Here is a 21,946-nt window from a genome sequence, read left to right as displayed (position 1 = left end):
TGACAGATACCCATACTATACTTGTATTTACAGTATATTGATCCGGAGGAAGGCAAACAAAAAAATCTCCAGTGACATATCATCCAATGCTGTCTCATACGGGGAAAAATAAATTCCTTCCTGACCAATAATCGCAATCGGATTACTCCCTGAATCAACATCCTTCCCATATTTACTTATTTGGGATATCCCTGTATATAAAGATGTATAACTTTTTTTTTGAAGATCTCTATTGTATCTACCATCAGTCTCCATGGGTAATGAATTCCACATTGTAACTGCCCTTACTCTAAAGAACCCTTTTCTTTGTTGCTGTGGAAATCTCCTTTCCTCCAACCTTAATGGGTGACCCTGTGCCATTTGTACTGGCCTTGGGGTGAATAGTTCTTTTGAAAGTACCTTGTATTGTGCCCGAATATATTTGTATATAGTTATCATATCCTCTCTTAGACGCCTCTTTTTTAATGTAAACAAATCTAAATTACGTACTCCTAGACTCCTCATAAATCAGATTTCCATACCCTTTATTCATTTTAGTGTCTCTTCTCTGCACTTCTAGTTCCATAATGTCTTTTTTATGGAGTGGTGCCTAAAACTGTACTTTATATTCAACGTGTGGTCTTACTAATGCTTCATAGAGAGGCATACTTCCCTTCCATCCGTTTCCTGGTTAATGCAAGACAAGATCTTATTTTCCTTTGCAGCTACTGCATGACATTGGCACTATTGCTAAGCCTGCTGTCTACAAGCACTCCTAAATCCTTCTTCACCAACGATTCACCTAATTGTTCCCCATTTAATGTGTAAGTCACCAGTTTGTTCTTGTTTCTCAAATGCATAACCTTACATTTATCTGTATTAAACCTCATCTTCTATTTACATGTCCAAATTTCCAGTCTCTCCAAGTCGTTCTGGAGAGAAATTACATCCTGCTCTGATTCTACTACCTTACACAATTTAGTGTCATAAGCAAAGATGGAGACTTTGCTCTCTATGCCACCCCCAAGGTCATTAATAAACAAGTTAGAAAGCTGATTACTCCATGGATGAACATCCTTCCCAAGTTTACTTATTTGGTATATCCCTGTATACCTTTCCTTTCTAAAAATATGTCCAACCATTTTTTTAAAGATATCTATTGTATCTGCCGTCACAGTCTTCATGGGTAATGAATTCCACATTTTAATTGCCCTTAATGTAAAGAACCCTTTCCTTTGTTCCTGGTTAAATCTCCTTTCCTCCAAACTTAAGGGATGACCCTGTGTTGTTTGTACAACCCGTGGGATGAATAGTTCTTTTGAAAGCTCCTTGTACTGTCCCTGAATATAATTGTATATAGTTATCATATCCCCTCTTAGACGCCTCTTTTCTAAGGTAAATAAATCTAACCTGGCTAGCCTCTCCTCATAAATTAGAATGTCCATCCCCTTTATTAATTTGGTGGCTCTTCTCTGCACTCTCTCTAGTTCCATAATGTCTTTTCTTAGGAGTGGTGCCCAAAACTGTACTCCATATTCAAGGTGTGGTCTTACTAATGCTTTATGTAGTGGCATAATTATGCTCCTGACGCACTACGTGCGAAACGCGTAGAGGTCACCTGAGGCTGCTCCGTGGATTCTCAGCTGTGAGAGGTGTTGTCCGTGAGAGTGAGGGTTTTCCTACAGCACGAGTGAGCAGATCGGGTCCCATCCCTTAACTACTGCCCCCAGCTGACTACCGGAGCTCTCCGGCCCCACTCTCCATTCGTAGGGCAATTGTAAGTTTAGCTTTATTTTATTTGCATCCTTATTGTGTTTAGTGTCTTTGCCTATATTTGGTTTGTATGTGTATGAAATACCCCTGTGGGTTTTTTACTAATAAATTTACCAGCTACCCTGTGCGCCTCTCTTCCCATTGTTTTCTCCTATCGTTACCCTGTTTAATGCAAGATAAGATCGTATTTGCCATTGCAGCTACTGCCATGCCTGCTGTCTACAAGCACTTCCTTTCCATTTCCTCCCCTACCCGTTTATATTTAGCCACATTGGTTTAGACTTTTGGTTTCTTTTATATTTATTACCAAAAGTGTATATACACTGATCAGTGTATTTATCTAACAAGGCTTTTAAAACTGCCCATTTATCTTCTACATATTTTCCTGCAAAAATGTAATCCCAATTTATAAATTAAATTATTCCTCAGTTTATCAAAATCTGCCTTTCTAAAATGTAAAGTCTTTGTTGAACCCATATAATATGTTTTTTTTTGCTCATTTATTTCAAATGAGCCCATGTTATGATCACTTTCCCAAATGCTCCCTGATTTGAATATGTGTTGTTACATCTACATTGTTTGATATTACCAAACCCAGTATTGCCCCTCTCCTGGTTGGTTCCTCAATAATTTGGGTCATATAATTGTCTTTAAGCATCCCCAAAAACCTGTTTCCTGTCATTGTAATGCTAATCTCATTGCTCCAGTCTATGTCTGGATAATTCAAATCATCCATTATGCAAACAGATATTTTTGTGGTTTATAGCATAACCCTACAAATTTTTTTTGTAATTTTACCTCCACTGTTAATTTCTATCCTCAAAGTCTGGACATTTTCATAATTCCCTCATAAACATCTTCCCTTATAATAGGTTTTAAATCTGGTTTAATATATAAGCGTACTCCCCCTCCTCTTCTATTTGCTCGATCCCTCCGAAAAAGGAAATACCTTTCTAAATTAACCACCCAGTCATGAGTTTCATCCCACCGTGTCTCAGTAATGCCTATCATACTGCTCCCTTCTGGCTATTAATTCAAGCTCCCCCATTATATCTGTTGGACAAGCATGCATTAAAGGTTTTTACCAGTCTGTGCTACTGTTATCTTATCCAATTGGATTTAGTCTTTAGAAGTTTACTAGCATTGTCTGTATTTAACATGGGTGCCTCCCTGCTTGCCAAACACCCACTTTTCACCCACCCACTTACCTCCGTAGGGGGTGAATGGAGCTACTCAGCTTGGCTACCAAATATCACATTATTGCTGCTTTTCAACGCTTCCACGCCCTGCGGGCCAATAGGAAACCGTGACGTACTCAGGTGCAGCTTCCTATTAGCCCGTGTGACGCAGGAGCTTTAACAACGTTAAACCCCAGCTAGCTCAGCTGGAGTGGCTTCTGGCACCCTTACAAAGGATGGGGTTCCTGGAGCTGAAATTAACGGGGTTTAGCTCCGTTGTCCCCATGCTTCAATCCTGTGTATATATATATATATATATATATATATATATATATATATTTTTATTTTTTATTTTTTTTAAAGTACTTGAATTGTTCTTTTAATGGTTGTTCTGTGCATTTCATAAGTAAAATGTACTTGTTTTGCAAATGTAAAAAAAAATCACATTACTTAAATATGTTTCTACGGTATATAGTTTGTCTTGCCATCTTAAGGGTGTAGGCCTAATATTTTCTAACCCTTAAGGCCCAGTCAATTAAATATGGTATGACACCTCTAGCACTGGGTGGTGCCTTATGGCCTAGCACCGCTTGATAAATATGGGTTTAGGTCTCTAAAGGATAACCATCTTTAAAGGCAATTTACAGGAATAGCCCTCACACTTCCCTGAAATAAACCTTAAGTGCCATAGGTTATTCAGCACTTTCATACGGTACATACGCAGGGTAACTGTCCTGGAACAGGATTGTTTATTTCTGTTCCCCCTTTGCAGCTCTGACTGCCCGCCTTCTCTATTTGGTTGTATGCTTTCCCTGCCTCTAACTCCCAGTGCATGTGGAAGCTGCTACATTTTAGACACATTCCCCTCTCCAGACTGTCAATAGCTGGTTGCCTTGACAACTTCTTTAATCTCCCTAGCTAAATGGATTTTCCCTTACTCCCCTGTCTGTGTCCACAGTTAGCACAGTTCAGTCACTTTTCCTGTGTGACAGTAATATCACACTTCCTTTTCCATTCAAGCAGGCTGAGTGAGTACTTCTCCTGCTATTTACTCCCTTGCTAAGCAATTAGTTTTGACCTTCCCTCTACTACAAAGCACCTTCACTTAGAGAAGCACTTCCTACCCACACTAACATCAACAAGCACCTTTTATTTCTGTGACTCCCTCAGTAAAGTTAAGAAAAGACAAAAGGACTTGTGCTTTCAAAAAGGGATGAGTTCAGCTATCTGGCTTCATTTATATCTCTACATATAACCCTGGGGCTGCAGAATAGTAACTGGGTCGGAAACCCCTGACATTATTCCTCATTTAGCATAATGAATGCAAGGCATCACATAACAAGCCTTAATTAATCAGGAACAGGTGAGCCTACAGAACACACCTTGCAGCTGAACAGAGAGAAGAGAGGAAACACAAATGATGAAGACTCACAGTGACTGGGCCTGCTTCGGCATCCTTCACCGACAGGACCAGCGGCTCTGTTCGTGTTGTCAAAGCAACATCCATATTGAGAAACTCTGCATTCATCAGAAGGAAGCTAAAGACATAATCACATGTCACATAAAGACAGAGACACATTAGGAGCCCAATAATAATCTCTCCACCCAAGACCGTCCTCTAGACATGGGGCGCCCAACTCCAGTCCTCAAGCCCCGCCGTCAGGTCTTCAGGATACCCCAGCTTTGACTGAGCCTCTGATTGAGCCACCTGTGCTGAAGCAGGGATATCCTGAAAACCTGACCTGTTGGAGGTTTGAGGATTGGAGTTGAGCACCCCTGCGCTAGACGAGGGCTTATTGTCCCCAGGTTTTGCAAAGTAGGTGGCTGTTCTTTATTTTCATACAAAGGTCACCCAACCACGTGTTACAGACATCAAATCATATTAACAAGAAAAATCAGACTTGGGGCAGAAATCTGGTGACTTAAGTGCAAGTCTGTTACAGGTTACATGCCTTTTAATACAACATTATGTTCTTCAGAGATGTCATTCTAACGTCATCGCCCTCATGAGTCTCTAATTCATATGTACTCAAAACACGTGTGCAGAACTGGTATATCTATGAGGACGAAGCCATCATATCCGTCCACTAGAAAGTATCACAGTCTGCCAAAACATCTGGTGGCATTTTAGAAAGGGGTTAGCCTATATTTAACTCCTTCAGTGCTACAGAAATGGAAACCTCAGGTACAATTTATATCAGAACTTACTGCAGGAGAAGGATCCGCCCTCTCATTGCGGCCAACATTTCCATCGCTGTAATACTGGGGACATCTCTCATTGTACGGGCCCTGCGCTGCTGTTATACCATCTGGGCAACACCCATACCTTAAATGAGAAAGACATATATATTTTTTGACCGCCACACCCTGAAGGTAACAATGTATTTTTCTATTGTACGGAGAATGTAACTTGTTCAATAAATGTAGAGACTTCAACGCATTCCACAGTCTCTGGCAGCAGAGACTAAAAGCACAAGTCCCTGTCCTGCAGAGCTTGCAATCTAGTTCTTTGCTAGAGTCTTAATGCCGGTGCACCCGTTCTCCCTCCTCATTTTGGTAGCAGGTGCACTATCGTTACAGACATGATATAGCTCCGCCTCCTCCGTTACAGACATGATATAGCTCCGCCTCCTCCGTTACAGACATGATATCACTCAGCCTCCTCCGTTACAGACATGATATAGCTCCGCCTCCTCCGTTACAGACATGATATCACTCCGCCTCCTCCGTTACAGACATGATATAGCTCCGCCTCCTCCGTTACAGACATGATATCACTCCGCCTCCTCCGTTACAGACATGATATAGCTCCGCCTCCTCCGTTACAGACATGATATCACTCCGCCTCCTCCGTTACAGACATGATATCACTCCGCCTCCTCCGTTACAGACATATCACTCCGCCTCCTCCGTTACAGACATGATATAGCTCCGCCTCCTCCGTTACAGACATGATATCACTCCGCCTCCTCCGTTACAGACATATCACTCCGCCTCCTTAGTTACAGCCGGAGTATTCTGTAAATATTCTGTGCATGGTTAATATGCTGCACATGAATTAGTAGAATTCATTGCATTCCATTATAACTTAGCCAAAGTATATTTCTTTTTCTTATTGACCTTCTTGCACCCTGACCACTCACGGTTTCAGATAAATAATTCTATAAGTCACATTTTAAAGAACTAACAAACAGATCCTGGGTAATTTGGAATTGCTGGAGCTTTTTTTCTCCAGCTAATAAAAGCAGAATGTGACACGGGAGACGTCATGTTCTTTATTGTGCCGTGCAGCTAGATCTGGGGCGGCCAACTCCAGTCCTCAAGGGCCACCAACGGTTCAGGTTTTAAGGATATCCCTGCTTCAGCACAGGTGGCTCAGTCAATGACAGACACTGATTGAGCCACCTGTGCTGAAGCAGGGATATACTTAAAACCTGGCCTGTTGGTGGCCCTTGAGGACTGTAGTTTGCCATTCCTGCTCTAATATAATGAGACCTACTAGTGCTCTACGGTGTAGAAAGGGGACATTATTTGGGTAAGTAGCATGTTGTCGTTCCTCCTTTACCATCTTCCTTTTCATTTCGACAATGACTAATGATTACACATGGACATTTCTCCACATCTCGCTATTCCAGCTGTGATACTCTCAGTACTCCAGTACTGACACATTCTCCAAACAGCAACCAATGGAACTTAGAGGCAGGCTCACCAGAGATGTGGGTACATGAGTTTTCAAGACCACAAAAGTTTATTTTTTATTTAAATTTATGAAGACATCTCTTGTTCTTGGCAACTCCCACTATGAAGAAGTTTGCACAATATCACCATCTGCTACAAATCTAGTTTTTGTAGGGCCACTACAGTTATTAAGACTGCATGACAAGTATTAGCTGGAAATGCTGATCCATGGATTCTGTCTGCTCTGCAGCATTCACTTATTTTCATTTCTCCTACCTGCTCTGCTGGCATGTGCTAACGGGGCATCCTTGTCCTGCGGGACCAGAAGCAGGCGTATACCCATCAGAGCAACAGCCGTAGGCACTCTGTCTGCAGTCTGTGGGTTGGCTGGGGTTGTTGGGCTGGTTTGGATTGCTGGGCTGGTTTGGGTTGTAGGGGTTATTGGGCTGGTTTGGGTTGTAGGGGTTATTGGGCTGGTTTGGGTTGTAGGGGTTATTGGGGCGGTTTGGGTTGTTGGGGTTACTGGGGCGGTTTGGGTTGTTGGGGTTACTGGGGTTATTGGGACGGTTTGGGAGGAAATTTGAGCCAGGATCTTCGTTGCCTTGGTATCTGTCAGGAGAAGGTCTCCTACCTGTGTGGAGCAGAAAGAGACAGAGATAGTGTGTGGGTGGTTATACTTTAATTTTTTTATGGCATTTAATACAAATTGGTCCTTTGCCAGCAAGATGACAAATGAGTGTTTTTTTAATATACATTTTCTAGACTTTTTCCATTTTCTTTGGTTACAACTCATGGTAGAGAGTACACTTACCAATAAGTACTGCATAATCACATACATATTTCTTTCTTAACCACCTCGGAAACCCTGGTAGCGATCTTATAACTTTCTTCCCCAGTCCTTGGTCACCTATTTATATTGACATTTGCTTACATATTGATCAAACACCTTCTTTCCTTTGAAGAAAAATGGGCACCAATCTTGAAATGCCAAATTATTATATATTAGATGTCTTTTATCAAAATTATATATTTATTTTTCTTGATCTCTAACTGAGGGCGGACACTTCTCACACCATTTGGTCACTACAACCTTTTGACCTAGTACAAGTATAGAGTTGAGCACTTTCTTATTGGACCGATTTAGATATACTTAGAGAGGTCCCCCTAAAAGAAGAGCTCTTTCTTCTCTAATTGTATTGATCTTGCAGACCCTTTTGATGTTTCTGGTTACTCTATAGCAACATTTTCCCACACACAGTGGATTACGTCTGCCGTATCATGTGAACACTTCAGGCAGCCACCACTGATCAACGTGTCATATAAAGGTTTTCTCCATAGGGAGATCTATATTCTGTGTGTACATTTTAGTAGCATTTCGTGTAAGAAGGCGAAGGCATTCTTCCAACCTGTCACCAAACCTTTGGTTCTCTTCCAATGAGTGACGGTCTTGTATTTCTCTTTTCCATACCCACACTGTCTTCTCACATATCTTTTCACTGCCTTCCATGATTAGTGGATTATACATCATTTTTTTATGTACATTTATTGACCTTAGGCTTCGTTATCAGTTTATCCAGTTTGTTTTGCTCCCAAAACACCGGAAATTGTGCAGCTGTATTACCTATATAATGTTCTAATTGCATATATGCAAATATATGGTTTTCTCTAAGATCGTATTTATGTATATAATGTTTTTCTGTCCTTATCCCATAAGTTCACAATAGTTACTATTCTTTTCCCTTTCCAAATTTTAAAATGGGGATTTTCGATACCTGGTTAAAAAAATGGATTTCCCAAAATTGGTATAGGATCAGTGAAGTATGGTGACTTTTTAAACACTTTACACAACTTTTTTCACATCTCAACCGTGTCCTCAATTGTTATGTTTTTTGAACTTTTCCGACCACATGCCTCCATGTGTAGCGAATTCCTGCCAAGTCTGCTGGGTTACCCATCTCTTCCTCTATCTCTGTATTTCAAAGTCATTTGATTTTGTCATTCAATCTGTTAGGTGTCTAAATATACAAGCCCAATTATACCATTTTGCTTTCGGGACGGTCACTCCACCTTTACACTTAGGTAACATATGTTTTTGGAGACATTTTAAGTTTTTTTTGTTCTTCCAAACAAAAGCCATTACTATTCTATTGAAGAGGCTTAATTCTTTTTTTTTTTTTTTTTTTTTCCCAACAGAGGGATCTTTAACATTTTATACATTATTTTAGGAAATATCACCGATTTGATAATCGCACCTGTCCCCAACATCGATATATTTACATTCACCCACTTATCTAGTTCTCTGTTCAAATCTTGGAACAACGACAACAGACGAGTGTTAAATAACATTTGTAATGAAAGAAAAAGTGTTTATTCTGACTCAAATGAAAAAAAGAGTAAATACTTTGCTGTGTGCTGGAGCATGAGGAATAATAAACAATAACTAAAAACAATACATGGATTTAAAGCTGCAGTCCATTCGATATGTGCATCAATACAGTCTGCACACTGACACGTGATAAGCTAAATTGCCGATCGATCCGTTCTCCCGTGATCGATCGCCCAAGATTCGGCTCGGGGGTTCAATAAATCCCTGTCAGTGCTGCATAAGATTACCCAAGATGCAAAGTTCTGTGTGGAAGATCATGTGACCAGGCAGGCACTATATACAATTGGTCCACTGCTAGGGAGAGGGCAAAAGGGGTGTGCCAGAGCCTGTCTCAGAGGAGGAAGGGGATGTGACTTTGTAAATGGTTGTTATAGAAACAAAAGTTACATTAAAATACAATTTATTTTTATTTTTTTCATTTAAATGCTACAAGTATTTTCTCAGAGTACAGGACTGATTTATTTTTTTTTAAAAACCAAAAAAAATCCTGTAGGACATTGCTTGAACTGCAGCTTTAATACTAAGAAACAAGGGGAAGAAATATCAACAACATTTTCTTACTTCTTGAGGCACTTTCTGGACTGTAACGAGTCAGTGTGAATTGGTTCGAATTATCATAACCTCTGGTGTCCTGCATACTGGGGACCTCTGGAAAGACAAAGTACAGATCAGTGCTGCACACACTAGTCCCAAGTATCATATTGGTGACGAAAAAATGTTTATAAAATGGATTGTCCTTGTATATTTCATCAATGTTGATAGACATTTGCTTACTTTATTCCAAGGGCATTAAACATATGAAATCTATTACATCCTGGTGACATAGGGCGCTTCCCTTCCGATGAGTAAAAGATTTTATGTTCTACGTTCTCCTACTTACCCAGTCTGCAGATATTTTGTAGAACCTCAGAATAATTACCAAACTGCTTCTTTTCATGCCAGGCCCCATCCTTGGGCACAGGTTTCTTTCATTTCATCAATGTCCCTAACAACTGACATCTTACAAAAGTTCAAGATCTTGTACTTTAAACAAGGTTTCTTTTTTCCGCCTGGTATTCCTTATAACAGTGGGGGGTGCGAGATTCACTGCGGGGGGTTGTGGGGTTTACAGAGGCCCTGCGCGCTACCTGAAGGCATTTCAATTAATGCCAGGGGAGCTGCAAGGCCTCTGTAAACTTCTTACCTTGGTTCAGACGGTCCTCGTGACGGGTCGCCGCGGGGTCATGTGACCCCAGGACGTCAGAACCAAGGTAAGAGGGGGGAAAGGGGGCGCACAGAGAGAAGGGGACAGCCGGCAGAGGGTTCAGGGGAAAAAAAAGATTGCGCTCCTCTGCCTTATAATACGCAAAGCTTATACAGTGTACTTCAATATTCAGAAATACCACTTGTTTGCAGATTCAAGAAGGAAAAAAATAAGCAAATCTTGAGGCCCCTGGAATCGGAACATTTACTTGCCGAGATTTACCCATCAAACGAACGCCTCATTCTTTTCCTATTTCTAATTAATACTATCCCGAGACTAAGAACAGACCAGACACACACAACCCAAACCCATCACACACCACATATATTTGTCAAAAGAAGTGCTACGGAGATTGTGACCTAATGTATACAACAAAAGACAAAAAGCCCCAATGCTACATCCCGTATGACTGATATGAGAAGACGGATAAGTATTTAACTATAAGTAAGGGCCATTTAGTCAAATTCTTCGGGCAAAGCATTATAAGCCTGTAACCCCGCCAAGCGATGCCCGTTTTACAGGTGCTAACACTACCCGCATGCGCTCTCTTCACCTCTCTAATGGAGGGGACATGTCTCAATAGACCGGTCATTCCGCGGGGCAGAACAAGAGCTGCCATTTAATAGTGGGAAGGGTGAGTGTAATACCAGGGAGGAGGGTCACAAACTGCCAAAGAATTGTCACCAATAGAAAATGTGCAAACACAAGAATAGACCAGATTGCACCTGTTATGTCTCTCTCTAATATCTACTAATGCCTACCTTTGTATTACACCTTAATACATATACAAAAGAAGATCTCGATGCATGCCTGGTACAACATTTTGTAAATATGTAGCTGAAGATGCTATTTTTATTACATACAACGCTTTATTTCTATCCCAACAAACTCCCAAAAGGTCCAATATCATAAATACAATATATAATGTGGGTCCATCTTATGGAAGAAAATACCTGATCTTTTCTAAACTTAGCTTAGTGGGTCCTAGTGTATATAAATAGTTCATATGTAATATTTGCCATTGCATATCAGTAGTGATGGGCACAACTTTTGTAAAAATAAAAAAAAGTAGCCAATCCTATGTTATCTTACGCTGTTGCAGGTAGCAAGGCTGCAAGTTACAGTTTTCAATGAGCGAAGGCTTTTCTGGTTCTTGTTCTTCGCACTTCTCAGGATCGTAAAAATTACGGTCGCTGTCGGCACAGATAACCTGGCGCTTCCTTATGCCGTTACCGCAGCTTTTGGAACACTGGAAAACACGACACGTGCAGCGGAGGTTACTTAAAAATAATTTTATGGTTCCAGAATACTTTGCACTCTATTGCCCCACTTTACTGCCCAAAGCTGCTCAGCACTATAATTTTTCGGACATGCAGTCACCCCTCCCTCCACGCCTTTCTATGGCAGCAGAACAAGTTCGGATTGAAGGATTATTATAAGATATTGATAAATAAACACACCTCCCTCCGCCCCCCCCCCCCCCCATGCCGCACTCTTTTACATCGTCTCCTGGATGTACAATGGCAGCAATAATAAATAAAATAAGACTGAATCAGCTATATCAAGCGCCAGTAAGGGTTAACTTCCACTCAAGTCAATGGGAGTTAATGCTGGATTGGGTGTGCAAACCCGTATCGGCACTTGATGAATCTGCTCCATTAGAGACTTGATAATTAGGTCGCATAATCTTTTAGCCTAGTTGTATCTGGTGTTTTATTATTAATACCGTAGCCTTTCGTGGGATACAGGAAGGTTCACTAAACTCCGATACCAATATGACTACACCAAGCTCACGTGTCCATGTGCTTACCAGTCCCCACTCTCCAATGTGCCAGCCGATTTCCTGAATACAGTCTTCCCCGTAACATAACTGGGTTTCCATTGGCTTGATCTGCAGCAAGCAGGCAAATTCCTGAACGACAGATCCCGAATCTGTTCTGCAAGTTATTGTCCGTTTCTGAATACCTTCTCCACACTGAGTTGAGCACTGAAAAAAGGTTCCAACAGTTAGAGAGGACAGAACCTGCATTTTCGGGATATATGTGGCTACTTCATTAGTTTACCCAACACAGAGCATTAATAAAAAAGATACCCACCATGCAACTCTTACAATATACAGATAAGAGTCCAACAATTTAAATAAATCCATTAATAGCAAACAAAATACAATACAATTTGCCGCATGAAACAAACAATATTCCCGAGATAATAAAAGAATGATTTGAAAAGAGATAAGGTTATGTAGCAGGCTTCCCCCTGGCCCCCCCTTACCACCGCAGGAGAACGGGGACCCCCGTGGTATGTCGGGGAGCTTTGGGGGCGTTCGCGTCGCCGAGGGCTGCCGGCGACATCAGCTACAAGGCGCCGCCATCTTGCAGGAGCTAGCGGTTGCGGAGTGTAGTCGCGCACGCGCTGTATAGTGCCAGGAGTGCCGGCGAAATGTTACGGTTGGCGTGAGGTCGCACATGCGTAGAACCACCATGGTAGCCATTACAGTAGCGCAGGGCCTACCAGAGTTAGAGCATGCGCAGTTGAGTGCAGCGCCGGCCATTACAGGATCGCTCGTGCGCAGTAAAGATAGCGCACGCGGTCCCAATGCTAAAGAGGACCTGAGTGGACTACAATTCCTAGCAGCCTCTGGGGACTGCCCTTTCACCCAGAGCACATGCAGTCAAACAGCCACTAACGATTACAGATTCTCCTGCAGCAAAGGAGATACAATGTTGCGTGCTGGAGTCAGGAAGCTGACAGTGGAGCACGAGTGTGAGAGTGTCAGTAGGAGCTGGGACACAGAGAGGGGAGGGTGTGTTTGTGCAGGGAGGAAAGTAGCCTCCTGCACTAGGCCAGAAGTCTCCCCTTAGGCCCCAGCTAAGGCCCTACTCACCCCCAGCTTGTGGTTACTGCAGGGACTCCCCTGAGATAGGGACAGGGTCTTGTAGAACCTAGACAAGTGAGGGTCCAGCCAGGAAACGTAACTATCCTGACAATTGCAGTGAAGGTGAATTGCGTGAAGGTATAACATCCTCTGCGTTAGCAGAGATAAGAGACATTATAAAGGTGGATCAATCCATGCGGGAGCCACCCATCGTTGAGGCGGAGGCATCTTGGATCATCTCCTGGAGCAAGAGATTCCAAGTAAAGGTCATCTGCACACCCGGTAGCAGGAGCACCGGGCAGGTATTATCCAAGTCACCAAGTGCACCACCTATACACTTCATCTTAGTGGGCAACGTTGTCCCACACGTGGGTGGGGTTGTGGGACTCTTGGGACACAGGGATATATAGTGTGGGGTTACGGCCTATGAGGCCCAGTGTTACAGGGGTGACACTAAGGTTATTGTCATTGATGTATGAGTTATGTTCTATGTTGTATACAGTAAACTGTTCTTATATATACACTTCGGTGTATGTGCTTACTGTGTATGTGGGTCCTGTGTAAGGGAACATTCTACACTCCTAGAATCCTACACAGGTGGAGGCGCTGTAAGTAAGACCGTTCCAGAGGATTCACCCCAGGTTCCCATCAGCGGAGGCTCAGGCCTCCTGTGAACCTGCAGGTATACGCACAACACCTGGTAACATATAGGTTCCCCCTCACATTCACTCTATCTGCAATTGGGGTAGGAGGAATACCCGTTACAGTTAGTTCTTTTTTTTTTTTTTCAACAGAAGATTGCAAGATCAAATATTGCAAATTGAAGAGATTATTGATTTAGAAATGTATAACAAATATTCATCATCGCTGAGACCATAGTAACAAAAGTTATTGCTAATGTCGCAGGAGCTTGTATTGTTATTCTAGACACAGGGTCTCCAAACTACAGCCCGGGGGCCACCAAACTACAGCCCGGGGGCCACATCAGCCCCCCACAAGATTTTATCCGGCCCGCAGCAGCTTGAAATATATATATTTTTGCTCATTATATATCATTTCCCAGTGTAAGCACGGCGTCCTTTCTTTGTAATTGTCATATTTTTCTTTTGTTCTGAATCATATCATGCCGATTACCCCAAAAAGATCCGAATAAAACGTATTCATTAATTTATAAAATATATAAAAAGATTTTTTTCCTTTGGCCCGCGAAAATGTGTAGAATATACGATGTGTCCCTCGTACTGAAGAGTTTGGAGACCACGGTTCTAGACCCTCCAATGTGTCCTCAGATATTTTCTAAGGGAGTATATCAAGTTTAGAAAACAAATGCACAATGTGATGCAGAACAGCCCCCGAGTCATCAAGTTCCGTTACAAGTTAACGTACCCGAACAGGCATTACCCCACAATGACTTGAATGAGTGGTAACGCCCAGTCTGGTGCTTTAATCCATAACAGAGCTTGAGAAATAACCCCCAACGACTACAGGCTTCAAGTACCATGGAAATTAACATGATATTGTGTAGGTTTATGCCAAGTATCATCACATAGTTCCAAACCTCCCAAAGTACATACAAAACTTACAGAAGACACAGTACATGGACTCTTGCATCCTACTAACCAACGGACAGGGTTAACAAAACTAAGGGTGTTTGTGTGGTCTGAACAGTTACTGTTTGTAAGATGACATTCTTCTTGTAACCTGTCCTGGGCTTGGCTCTAACTCACCTCTGTCCATGGCCCCACACTCCACTTAGCACATGACCGGAGGTTGCAGATCTGTTGAGTAGATGGTTTTTCTGTGAACGTGGCACAGTCGGCATCGCTCACCACCTGGTGGGAAGCTCTCCCTTCATACGAGATGCAGTATACTGAGCGTGTCTGGGTGCCCCCACCACAGGAGGCTGAACACGGCCCCCATTCAGAAGCTTTCCAGCTGTAAGTAACAGGGGGTTGTCAAAGACCATATGAAACCATTGCACAATTTGATTATGTCAGTGGCAGAACACGTTGAAGTGAAGTTGAGCAGTTCAACTAGGCCCAATAAGGACCTCCTACTCATAAAAGGAGAGTGTGTATAGGTGAAAAAGAAGATCCACATAGAATACTGTGGAAGTAAATAGATTTTTTCACGAGAAATAATTAATAAATTGTAAGCCAAACAAGTCAGCTCTAGTTTGAACATTTGAAGCTGATGCTGAGGACAAAGTATTAAGTTACTGTGACTGTGCAAGTTCATAGCCACCGTGCTTTGTGTAGGACACAGATTCACCCAACTTACTGCAACTTGTTCTGCTCTGTAAGATACAGCATGGAAAGCCCTCACAGCAATGTACATTCAGCTCTAAGCACCCAACACCCCAAGCCCCTTCTCCAGTACTCAGCAGGACCAACACCCGCTCTATAGCAAGCAAAAGCAAACTCTGCATGCATCCACAAGAAACCCGGCTAATGCACAGAATGTCATTTAATAAGAACAACGTGTGTTTATTCAGACTTTGTTATTTGTTTCTAGATGTTGAATAGACGTGAACAAAATACATTGTCTTTACACACGGGACATTTACTACCATTTTAAAACTGAATCTATTGGTACAAATAGACATTGCAGTAGAACAGGAGTGGCCTACTCCAGTCCTCAAGGGCCACCAACAGATCAGGTTTTAAGGATATTCCTGCTTCAGCACAGGTGGCTCAATCAGTGGCTCAGTCAACAACCTGTTGGTGGCCCTTGAGAACTGGACATGGCCACCCCTGCTGCAGAAGCTAAAACACATGTAAATATGATCACTGAGTGGGTTATTTTGCTGGGGTTAGGCCTAATTTAGGCAAATCACGAGACAAAAGAAAAATCATAAGAATATGTAACGGGTGTGAATCACCAAACCTGTATGCAGCACTTGGAAGAGAGTTTACTTCCATACATACAGTACATGCCAACATTGTTGAACTAGGCAGAAGACTAGTGATTTCCATGCCAGCCTCTTGCCTTCTGTCTGAGCATCCAAATCTCCTATGTGTTAAGCTACACCTGGTTTCGTGCAGTTTCCTGCGGTCTCCTCCTTCGTGAACGTGGCTACGTATGTAGCTCTAATCATCTCTGAGAAAGTGACTTGAGCTTCCCTGACTCAAAGGCAAATCATTCTGCAACTATGGAAAGATGGCGGAGACCTTGGTGAATTGGAAATGGCTAAATCCCGAAACAAATATCATAAGATCTTTCAGAAGGTTTAGTGAGGACCAGAGGTGAAGCCCAGAACAGGACAAAAAAAAAACCAGCTGAATGAAGATTAGCCAGGACGTGTACTTGGGCTCTCTGCATTGTTGGCATGTATGTTTATACAGTATTGTTTGCGGAAGCAAAGCACCACCTGCTAGTAAGAGTTAAACCACCTACAGGACACCCAGGAAGCACCTGATTGATTGGCTTTTAAATTTGAACCTTTGGTGGAGGGAAGCAGAAGATCAGTAAAGTTTGTTAACCCCAAGCGGCGTTCCTGCAGAGCATTCCTGCAGAGCATTCCTCTCCGTGTTACCTGTTCATTTTTGTGTTCCATCCACTGCGGCTCCACAGTCCTGGCTGATATATGTAAGATATCCTTTTGCACAGAACAAAGATGTATGACTTTCAGCACATACAGTATACATGCACTAAATCTATACATAGCTACTGTTTATCTGCATGTGGAATATGTACGTGCAATCTTCGCCAGTTACCATTACTCCATTCCTATTGATTTTCCCAATGTGTTTAGGAAGGAAAAATATCATGTTTGTGTAATGATCCTGTAGCCCAGGGGCGCTCAACTCCAGTCCTCAACCACCCCCCCCCCCCCCCTCCTCACAACAGGTCAAGTTTTCTGGATATTCCTGCCTCAGCACAGGTGGCTCAATTAGTCCCTGCTTCAGCACAGGTGGCTCAATCAGAGGCTCAGTCATTGACTGAGCCTCTGATTGAGCCACCTGTGCTTAATCTGGGATATCCTGAAAGCCTGACCTGTTGTTCTGACCCTGCTGTAGCCTACACCAAAGGCTACAGAAAGAGGCGCTTCCAATTGCCAGAAAGAAGCGATCAAAAACATGCCCATTGAGAATAGTTCTAGGCGCAGTTTAATCTTTGTTCTATGTGCTGATTCTGTCGTCGCTGTGTCCGCACTTCCTACTTGTACAGACAGGAATGTCCTCTCTGCTGCGATCCTTTAATTACTGCCCTTTGTGTTACATTGTAAGCTCACCTGGGCAGGGATTCCCTCTCCTATTGTGTGCTTGTGTATTTATTGCACTTATTGTATTGTAATTCTCTGCATCCTATTGTCTGTTTTGTAAAGCTCGGCATACACCGTTGGCGCTACGTAAATAAAAATATACATACAGTACATATCTAATAAGGAGGTGTGCATTAGGAGCCGTGAGACTGCAGGCTAAGCCCAGATCGTCTGGTGAACAAGACAATACGTGTAGAAGGCTAGTAGTTACATTCCTTGCACACATGACCAACCAGCACTTAAATATATCTTACACAGCATTTTAAATGCCAATATTGTGTACAGTAACATTTGTGCAGACATGCGTGAGAATCCTGGCAGTGCACTTTAGCGTGGGTAGGAAAAGAAATAACAGTGATATATTATTATTACATGATTGAACGGTCACTCAGACACCGGGAGATAAAGGACACATAGAATAAGTTCATTAGACTTGAATTAAACTCACAAGCTTGTGTACTCAAAACCAGTAACACTGGGCTGATTTACAATACACACGGTTTTCAAATAATCTCTTTTTAAATGGAAATGTTAAATACCTTTTACATGGTACAATACAGGCACGTTGAAATAATGCCACAAAGCGCACCCACAGTACTAAAATTACATTCTATCCTAAGAAGTAAAGTCCTTTACAAAAGGTTAGATAGACTTAGCTTAGATACTCAAACCAGGGATTCTTACTTCAAGGTGACTTTGCCCTTCAAAAGATGTCTGTCCTCCCTTAGCGTGCCACTAGTAAACCTCTCATTTAGAACCTGTGTCCGTTATTTATAAAGTTATGATGCTGGGTGTCACACGGAGACTCCACGTTACCTGGCATTGACTTAAATGGCAGTTAACATCAGATCAGTGAATCTCCCCGCTATAATCTCACTAACTGCACTGCACTAAACACACCTCCAGTCACACAGCTTGGTGCTACTTAGGGTAAAATGCAGACAGAGTATTAATTAACCAAATGTAATGTGTGCAGGTATTGGAATCCTTTTCACACAAGGCACACAGTAGGATGGGCCACTGCCTCAATATTAGTGGGCGGTGGGTTTTCATATCTCCTCTTTCAAGTACAGAGGGAAACGGTTAATGATCTCACAGAGCACGGGTGTGTAACATGCCTGGTGCCACCCTTACATCCCAGTAACACTTTCCAGGAAAGAGAAGTATAATCACGCACAAGGCAAGTTTATGGGGACTACAGGACCTATTCCATAAAGTGCAATAATTAACTTTTTGAGCAGTATAAGGCTATTTTGATTTCATTCTGGGTTGTCAATCCCGCGTGAATGCTAGTTTGGTATAAAAATGAGCGAATCTTGAAAAATGAGGTATTCACAAGTATTTAATAAAGTGCAAGAAAGGAGAACTGACGGCTGAAATCAAGCACATTTTCTCACCTCTCAGCTGGCGAGATGAATAGATTGATTATTGGCCTTTATGGTTAATAGGAGAATATTGCACTGAGGGGTAAAGCCGATTTCTCACTTATGAGCATATTTAAGAAACGTCAGCGATATGTTTAATAGGTTAAAGAAAGGGGACTGGCAATTTAGAAAAAATATTATTAATATGTATTTGTTATAATTAATGCTGGGGGCTGTAGTTCCCTGTAAACCAGGCCTGCACAACTCCAGTCCTCGAGGGCCGCAAACAGGACAGGTTTTCAAGATATCCCTACTACAGCACAGATGGCTTAATTAGTGGCTCAGTCATACTGAGCCACTAATTGAGCCAGCTGTGTTGAAGTAGGGATATCCTGAAAACCTGGCCTGTTTGCAGCCCTCGAGGACTGGAGTTGTGAAGGCCTGCTTTAACCCATTTCTGTTCATCACCCAGTTAAAGGGGCATTTGATATGTCTGTAAATCTTTAAAGTAGGGGCGGCCAACTCAAGTCTTCAAGGGCCACCACCAGGTCAGGTTTGAAGGATATTCCTGCATCAGCACAGGCGGCTTAATCATTATGTCTGAGACACTAATTGATCCATCTGTGCTGAAGCAGGGATATCCTGCAAACCTGCCCTGTTGGTGGCCCTCAAGGACTGGAGTTGGCCACTCCTGCTTTAAAACCATCGTGTTGCCTAGTACAACCATAGAGAATGTGCGCTGTGAAACGACACCTGGCCAAGTCAGTCTCTAATTATCTAGAACTGGCAAGTCCATGAACACACAGTACACACAGTACACACAGTACACTTCGTACAGTTCCACCTACTGCACAGACAGGTGTCTCACCGTTTCATCTGGGGGCAGGGCTGGGTGCTGCAGGTCCTGTTGTGTGATGGAGCCGGCTTCTGCCTACACATATAGTCTGGATACGCTTCATTATCTATCGTGCAGAAAACCAAGCGGGACTGATAGCCTGTTATAATAGGAGGTTCACAACGATAGAAAGGGTTCACAAGTTAGGGTCTGAATCCTATTGAAGAATGGAAGTAGAAATGTTCTCTTTTGTAGACTCTCCCTCCAGTGACTGAAAGCACTTACCTCCCCCACACTCTGCGCTGCACTCACTCCACGATCCATAACTCCATTGATATTCCTCTATGTCTCCTTGGTTGGATATGTAGTATTCATACTGCACCCCCTGGTTGGTCTCTTGTCCAATGAGCTGCATATAGACGCACCATAACATAGGAAACACAATCACCTGTCTGCTTCCTACTGCCCAACTACATTTCATCCCTCCCCCCATTTAAATCCCGCAGTGAGCTGCACTCCTCTCGGGTTCAGCACTCCGCGACTATTGCTTTGTCCTCTCCTAGTCTCATAATGATGTCACACACAAAGTATCAATGTATGGATTGTACGCAATACAAAGTATATCTGTATTATACACAGTGTAAAAATAATAGTGATAATAGTGATAGAATTTGCAAAAAGAACTAGAAGATCCCGTGTGTCGCATTCTTTTGGATACCTTAAGACTATAATAAAATATAAACTTTTAATAATGCAAAGTAAAATAAAGGCACACGCACATCGTGGCTAGAACTAACTAAAATAAATTGATAGTGTGTGTGTGTGGGGGGGGGGGGGGGGGGGAGGATATACTCAGACCAATAGGTATATTATTAGTCCGTTATGAAATCAGTACTCATATATAGTATGGCTGACTTCGACATACAAGCATGAACAGGGATGATCTAAATGCTCGTCCCATAAAAGGTGTATGCATAGAATATTATTTTTAAGGAGAAACCAGTGGCGTAGAAACTGAGTAACTGTTTGCCCTTCAGTATATTACATAGCAGGGCAATAGTTGTAGCAGTAGTCCCTTATGAGATCAGTACTCCTATATATTATAGCTGACTTCAATATACTGGCATGAACAAAATCTCTGAATTCTTATCCCATGGAGATACAGGCATACCCCGCTTTAAGGACACTCACTTTAAGTACACTCGCGAGTAAGTACACATCGCTCAATAGGCAAATGGCAACTCACGCATGCGCCTGTCAGCACGTCCTGAACAGCAATACCGGCTCCCTACCTGTACCGAAGCTGTGCGCAAGCGGGGAGACTATAGAGCCTGTTACACATGCGTTATTTACATCAGTTATGCACATATATGACGATTGCAGTACAGTACATGCATCGATAAGTGGGAAAAAGGGAGTGCTTCACTTTAAGTACATTTTCACTTTACATACATGCTCCGGTCCCATTGCGTATGTTAATGCGGGGTATGCCTGTATATCAAGTCTTTCATGATGATGGCAGATAATGCCTGCTTTATATAATGATAGAATCTATTCTATTAAGCAATAGGTATGTTGTTATTAACCAGAAGGAAACTGGTATATTTAGTTTAAGACCTGTGTCATGAAAACTCAACGGTGGAAGGATCTACAATGTAGTAGTGATCAACATACCTCAATAACAAGAGGTTCGGTGGTGGGTCCCCTGGCAGACAAGAGCTCTGGAGCCAAGTCTCCCTCAGAGCCTCGATAATAATGTAGCACTGTGCTAGCAACATGGAGACCCCGGCTGAATTCAATGGTCCAATGCCCATTCAGGTAATACTCCCCACGCGCATTCTTCACGGCTGCAAAGAATAAGTCACTTCTGAACAAAAAGGTGGAAATACAGAATATATCTACTCTCATCTTATAAAGTGTGATTACTATGGTTGGTTGTGATATATGTTAGATAAACTCACGGATGTCCATCTATTGACATGCGATGTCGTTTTCTGCGGACTCCTGTACATACACGTGTAACTGCTATCCACAAAATGCACATTTTATTTACACTGGCGACACACTTTATTCGAGCTCGGCTAGTCCCACGAATTCGGGTATACCCGGGTGTATTGAGGTTTGTGACTGTTTTCTGCCCGAGTGCATTGAGGTATTTTCCAGGCAGGGATTGAAGCATTTTATTCCCGCTGGCTGCAATACTGCACAGTATATATATATATATATATATACTGCATTACAATTCATGAATTTATGCCATCTGGTAGACACGCGAAGCATTGCAGCCTATTAAATCCTAATCATTATCATTTAACAGATCAGCCGCCCGTCAGCCAGGCATGAACCCAGGCTGGGAAGGCAAACGCAACGG

General features: G+C 42.4%; 1 protein-coding gene across 5 annotated transcripts in view; it reads right to left on the bottom strand.

Annotated features, from left to right (window-relative positions):
• PAPLN (papilin, proteoglycan like sulfated glycoprotein) overlaps positions 1–21,946 on the bottom strand; it is a 93,696-nt gene that overhangs the window by 13,266 nt on the left and 58,484 nt on the right. For 4 of the 5 annotated variants that reach the window (XM_075614268.1, XM_075614265.1, XM_075614264.1 and 1 more), the window contains 11 exons: positions 21,250–21,422; positions 19,861–19,984; positions 19,609–19,735; positions 16,648–16,710; positions 14,840–15,047; positions 12,048–12,224; positions 11,330–11,486; positions 9,556–9,642; positions 6,885–7,239; positions 5,139–5,256; positions 4,363–4,468 (listed from right to left, as the gene is read on the bottom strand). In XM_075614268.1, the coding sequence (XP_075470383.1) occupies positions 4,363–4,468; positions 5,139–5,256; positions 6,885–7,239; positions 9,556–9,642; positions 11,330–11,486; positions 12,048–12,224; positions 14,840–15,047; positions 16,648–16,710; positions 19,609–19,735; positions 19,861–19,984; positions 21,250–21,422 (1,695 nt within the window). The remainder of the gene's footprint in view (positions 1–4,362; positions 4,469–5,138; positions 5,257–6,884; positions 7,240–9,555; positions 9,643–11,329; positions 11,487–12,047; positions 12,225–14,839; positions 15,048–16,647; positions 16,711–19,608; positions 19,736–19,860; positions 19,985–21,249; positions 21,423–21,946) is intronic. The other variant, XM_075614269.1, reaches the window with a different exon arrangement.

The sequence above is a fragment of the Ascaphus truei genome, chromosome 9 (genome assembly GCF_040206685.1).
Source record: "Ascaphus truei isolate aAscTru1 chromosome 9, aAscTru1.hap1, whole genome shotgun sequence".
In the NCBI taxonomy this organism is placed as follows: domain Eukaryota; kingdom Metazoa; phylum Chordata; class Amphibia; order Anura; family Ascaphidae; genus Ascaphus; species Ascaphus truei.
This window is presented reverse-complemented; position numbering and strand designations above follow the sequence as displayed.